Below are 4,377 nucleotides of genomic sequence, written 5' to 3'. Positions count from 1 at the left end.
GCCAGCTCCAGAGAAAAGACAGAGAGTCCCATCCGCATATAACCGATTCATCAAGTGAGTCTTATTCAATTTTTTTACAATCATTCGTATATTCTAATTCGTAATTGTCCCAGACATTTATATATGCCTTGTCACTTCTTTATTTTAGGGAGGAGATCCAACGCATCAAAGCTGGTAATCCTGATATAAGCCACAGAGAAGCCTTTAGTGCTGCTGCCAAGAATGTAAGAACCTTAATCTTCCACATCCCAAAATTACATATTGGTTGAAATAAATGTCATCAACCAAAAGACTCCAAAACCCTTTGAATGTGTTTATCTAGTTCAATCTATATTAACACTTCTATTTCTAGGGCTTTTGTTGTTTCATTTTACAATAGAAATTAAACGATTGATACAACTAACATCACAACTTGGTTAGATTGCAGGTAGAAACTAGGGTTTGGTTTAATGTATGGGTATATATAACTATATCTGCTTGTATATATAGGTAATAAAGTCATATGTAGGTATAGCTGAGATTAGGAGTAAAGAGTTTTTGTCGGGTTATAACACAAGTTGATATGTGTCTTGTACGTATGTTGTTTATGTGAAATGCAGTGGGCCCACTTCCCCCACATACACTTCGGGCTCGTGCCAGACAATCAACCCGTGAAGAAAACCAACATGCCCCAACAGGTAAACCCTAATCTGTCGACATACACCTTACATCTTTTTATATGTTTGTGTAAGATATCTACAATAATTCCAATTGAGTTTGATCATCATATCTTAAACATGGTGTATATATATAGGAGGGAGAGGATAACATGGTGATGAAAGATGGGTTCTATGCTCCTGCGGCTAACGTTGGCGTGACTCCTTACTAAAAAGATAAATATAATCGACAAGTGTTTGGGAGATTCAGATCCAATTTCATAAGGCTTATGATGTTCAAAAGTTGGGTTTCTTTTTTCTTTCTTGAACTTATATAAATTAATTAATATATGCATGCATGTGTCTTTTTTTTTTCTGTTGTTGTAATCAAAATCTTGCTAATTAATGTTCTTATGTTACATTTCATCTGTAGTTGTTTAATTTACCACAATGTTTTATTATTTTACCCAGAGCCTAATTTTAAAATTGTTATTTTTATACCAAAAATTCATTTTTACACCATCGATCACCACATTTACAAAAAAAATCAAAGGAAATTATAACTGTCACTTAATCTAAAAGCTTCTTCTTTTTAATTTCCATATCATCGCAAATTTAACTTCCGCAAGGAAATATATAAATTGGCTCCCCCCTCCGGCCCGGAAACATGAAACCATATAAATCTATCTAAATTTCTCCATCCAAAATCTGATTCTCTTGAGATGGTGTAATTTTGTTGGTCCAATGTTTTTAAATAAACAATTAAACAGTATATTAAATATGAACTGTCATAATATGTGCAATAGAAGGGAACATAAAGTATAGAAATACTTATTTTGTAAACATCTCGAATTACTGAGGTTCATGATGAAAAATAATAACAAACAATAGTAAATGGGTCAATTGACTATGTAATTAGGCCTGCTTATAAGTCGGCCCAATAAGGTTAGTGACGAGGTTCCTTATCAATTGGTAGACAATACATGGTGATCAAGAACCGGTGATGATAAATTGATCAGTGTCCTTAATCCTTATAAATCTCTCATAAGCGAAATCTGCCAACGGAAACTGCTTCAGAACTTTTTTCTTCAGTCTGCGGTGATCTGTATTTCATTGTCTGATCACCGTATTATACACTTCTCGAAGACATCGAGAAAACAAGAGTTCCAGACAAAAAGCGCAACGCTTCGTTACTTTTATACCGGATCATCCAATTTCTAAGTACTGTACATTATACCGGTTCTTTTTACCCTATCGCTTTCAATCTAATGTGGTCCATGTGGTCATATGGGCCTATGCTGGATTGGATAATAATTAACCAATGGGAGACCACGAAGAGACCTTCTAAAGCAAATAGAGGCTTTGATTGAAGCAAGAGCACTGGAGCGTGTGTCATTCATCTCCATGACTGACCGTAACTTTTGGACGAGAGCTCTCAAGTCAAAATCTAAGAGAACTTAGTATTAATAAAAGAGATACATTAAAAGGTTTCATTAACAAGCTCAAAGATTACATCAAACTCAATATGAGAGAAACAAAAGGTTGGAGATTAATTTGCATATTTCTCACAAAAACAATAGATAACAGTAGAAACAAACATTGCAAACCAAAGAGCTTTTATCTTTTTAAATCTCAAATCTTCAATCACATTGGAAACCGTAAGGAAGTTTCTTGCCACAATAGTTCAAAAGCAAGCTTAGATCAATTGGAACATTGAGATTAATCCCCAAGACATTGGCTTTAAGAGCGGTGCAGAGACAAACAGCAGCTTCGAGATTAGCAAGACCTTGAAGAAGTGAACAACAAGGAGTCTTAGGTGGAGAACCAACAAGAACGTTAACTAAACCCAATAAGTCTGCGCAAACACCGAGCTTAAGTGTGTCGGTAGGACAAGTGGGTTTAACCGCAGGGTCCTTCTTTGGAGACTTAGGGGGTTTAGGAGTAGTTGGTGGACATTTTGTGGAGGTTACAAAAGTGAAGAAAAGAAGATTAAGTGTGAGAAGAAGAGCTGTAACTGCAAGAGCCTTAGAAGCCATAGAAACTTTTAGTTAATGTTTTGGAATGAAATGTGAAGGAAGGAGAGATAGAGAACATGGTTTATATAGAACAAGTTATTACATGTACAGAGATATAAATAGTAAAGCATGTGAGTGACTGAAGAAAATTTGAGCAAGAAACAAAACTATCCAGCTAGTTGGCTTTTGCAACTTGAGGCCATGAGATTGATTAGACTAATTTTAGGAATTGTATATTTTTCTATCATAAATAGGGAAAAGACAAGATGTTTCTCTTGTTTGTTTGCGAATGTAAAAGGCTCCACAAACTTTGTTGAGCCAGAGTGTCTCTCTGGGAGGGATGTATCAGTTTTGGTGTAGATTATACGTTGTTTGATAAGACATTATTGTTGCATTGCATTAGTCCCCATTCCTTTAGATTTTTATATATGAACTAAAAGATCAGCATCAATCGATTAATTTCCACATCCAAGTGGACAATATAATCCCAAAAACAAAATCCAAAAAGTCTCATCATTACACTTTTCCAACATTTGGGTTGGATTGATTTGGTCTAGTATATCCCAACTTGTAGATACATTCTAGAGAGGTATCCAGAAAAGATTCATGCAGCATCATCAAATGATACCAGTCTAATGAACTCTTTTTAGAAGCCACAAAGAGGAATTGGAAGATGATAATACCAAAGAAGAGAATATTTTAAAGATTAGTATATGTACATTTTAAGAAGTAAAAGAAGATGGTAAATCACAAATTGTTTGAGGAATGATAAGAGATTGAACCAAACTATACATAGAAATTGAGAGATGGGAAGCAAATAAAAAGTGGCCGTTTCTCAGGTAAAGGGATTATTAGATTGGAGAAGCACCAAATGTGTTCTCGCCACTGTAAGTGATGTAAAGGAAGCCATCTTCGTCCTTCTTATCCTCGTAGACGCTTGACATTAGCTCTCCAGTAGGAGGAAGAACATTGTCTACGAATATGAAGATAGCTTTCTCTGCGCTTAGTTTGATTCTCTTCCGAATCACATACACAAACTGACCAACTGTTAGGTCTGACGGCACAAGGTACCTACATTTATCAAAAATCCAGAAGTTAATTCAAAACTCCATACAAGTAGTGTTCAACATTGAAACATAACAAGTTAACAAGATCAAAGGTCATTACTTTTTCTTGTCTATGTTTGGGACTTCACTTTTCTCAGCCTTTTCCACAATCACCTGCAATCAGTAAAAATAGTGATCAGAAACTTGAAAGGAAAAACAAAAAGTATTGTGTTATGTAACAATTTCTTGGCAAATTATGAATTCCAATCGAAAAAGAACATTAATAATACAAGCAAAACTACGAATAGCACCACAAAGATTCATGTTCTTGTTTGTGCAATTGTATTCACCACATATGCATACGCAAACACAAGTAAAACCTTACAAGAGCAGAACAAAACTGATCAAAACAACCAAAAAGAAAAAGAAAACAAAGACTTCAACAGTATTGGATTCTCAAACAAACTAGCTAATGTTCTGTAATAATTCTTAGCTGATTATGATTTCCAATCCAACATTGAAACAAACACACGCAAACACAGATCCATCACCACAAGAACAGAACAAAATCTAATAAAATCAAAGAACTAACCGGAATCCGGTCAGGGTACTTCTCCCTGATCCTTCCAGCTTCAGCCTTTCTCTTTTCTGTACCCCCCCCCCCCCCAAAAAAAAAAAAAA

At 35.1% G+C, this 4,377-nt stretch overlaps 3 protein-coding genes across 4 annotated transcripts in view; 1 reads left to right on the top strand and 2 right to left on the bottom strand.

Moving 5' to 3' along the window:
* LOC109132569 (axial regulator YABBY 1-like) overlaps positions 1–1,096 on the top strand; it is a 3,289-nt gene extending 2,193 nt beyond the window's left edge. The window contains exons 2-5 of the mRNA XM_019244268.1: positions 6–54; positions 149–224; positions 600–677; positions 794–1,096. Of these exons, the coding sequence (XP_019099813.1) occupies positions 6–54; positions 149–224; positions 600–677; positions 794–868 (278 nt within the window). The 3' untranslated portion in view covers positions 869–1,096. The remainder of the gene's footprint in view (positions 1–5; positions 55–148; positions 225–599; positions 678–793) is intronic.
* LOC104783069 (14 kDa proline-rich protein DC2.15-like) lies at positions 2,099–2,745 on the bottom strand. Its single transcript, XM_010508153.2, has one exon. It carries the CDS (start codon positions 2,669–2,671, stop codon positions 2,276–2,278), a length of 396 nt encoding a protein of 131 aa, XP_010506455.1. The 5' UTR covers positions 2,672–2,745; the 3' UTR covers positions 2,099–2,275.
* The window catches only part of LOC104783068 (autophagy-related protein 8e), a 1,949-nt gene continuing 899 nt past the window's right edge, over positions 3,328–4,377 (bottom strand). For both annotated transcript variants that reach the window (XM_010508152.2, XM_019245089.1), the window contains 3 exons: positions 4,289–4,344; positions 3,818–3,870; positions 3,328–3,721 (listed from right to left, as the gene is read on the bottom strand). In XM_010508152.2, coding sequence (XP_010506454.1) covers positions 3,502–3,721; positions 3,818–3,870; positions 4,289–4,344 — 329 coding nt within the window. In that variant the 3' untranslated portion in view covers positions 3,328–3,501. The remainder of the gene's footprint in view (positions 3,722–3,817; positions 3,871–4,288; positions 4,345–4,377) is intronic.

This window comes from Camelina sativa, chromosome 4 (genome assembly GCF_000633955.1).
Source record: "Camelina sativa cultivar DH55 chromosome 4, Cs, whole genome shotgun sequence".
In the NCBI taxonomy this organism is placed as follows: domain Eukaryota; kingdom Viridiplantae; phylum Streptophyta; class Magnoliopsida; order Brassicales; family Brassicaceae; genus Camelina; species Camelina sativa.
The sequence above is the reverse complement of the archived record's forward strand: the minus strand, read 5'-3'. Positions and strand labels throughout refer to the sequence as shown.

Coding starts and splice junctions, on each gene's coding strand:
- LOC104783069 (XM_010508153.2), bottom strand. CDS start 2,671: ATGGCTTCTAAGGCTCTTGCAGTTACAGCTCTTCTTCTCACACTTAAT.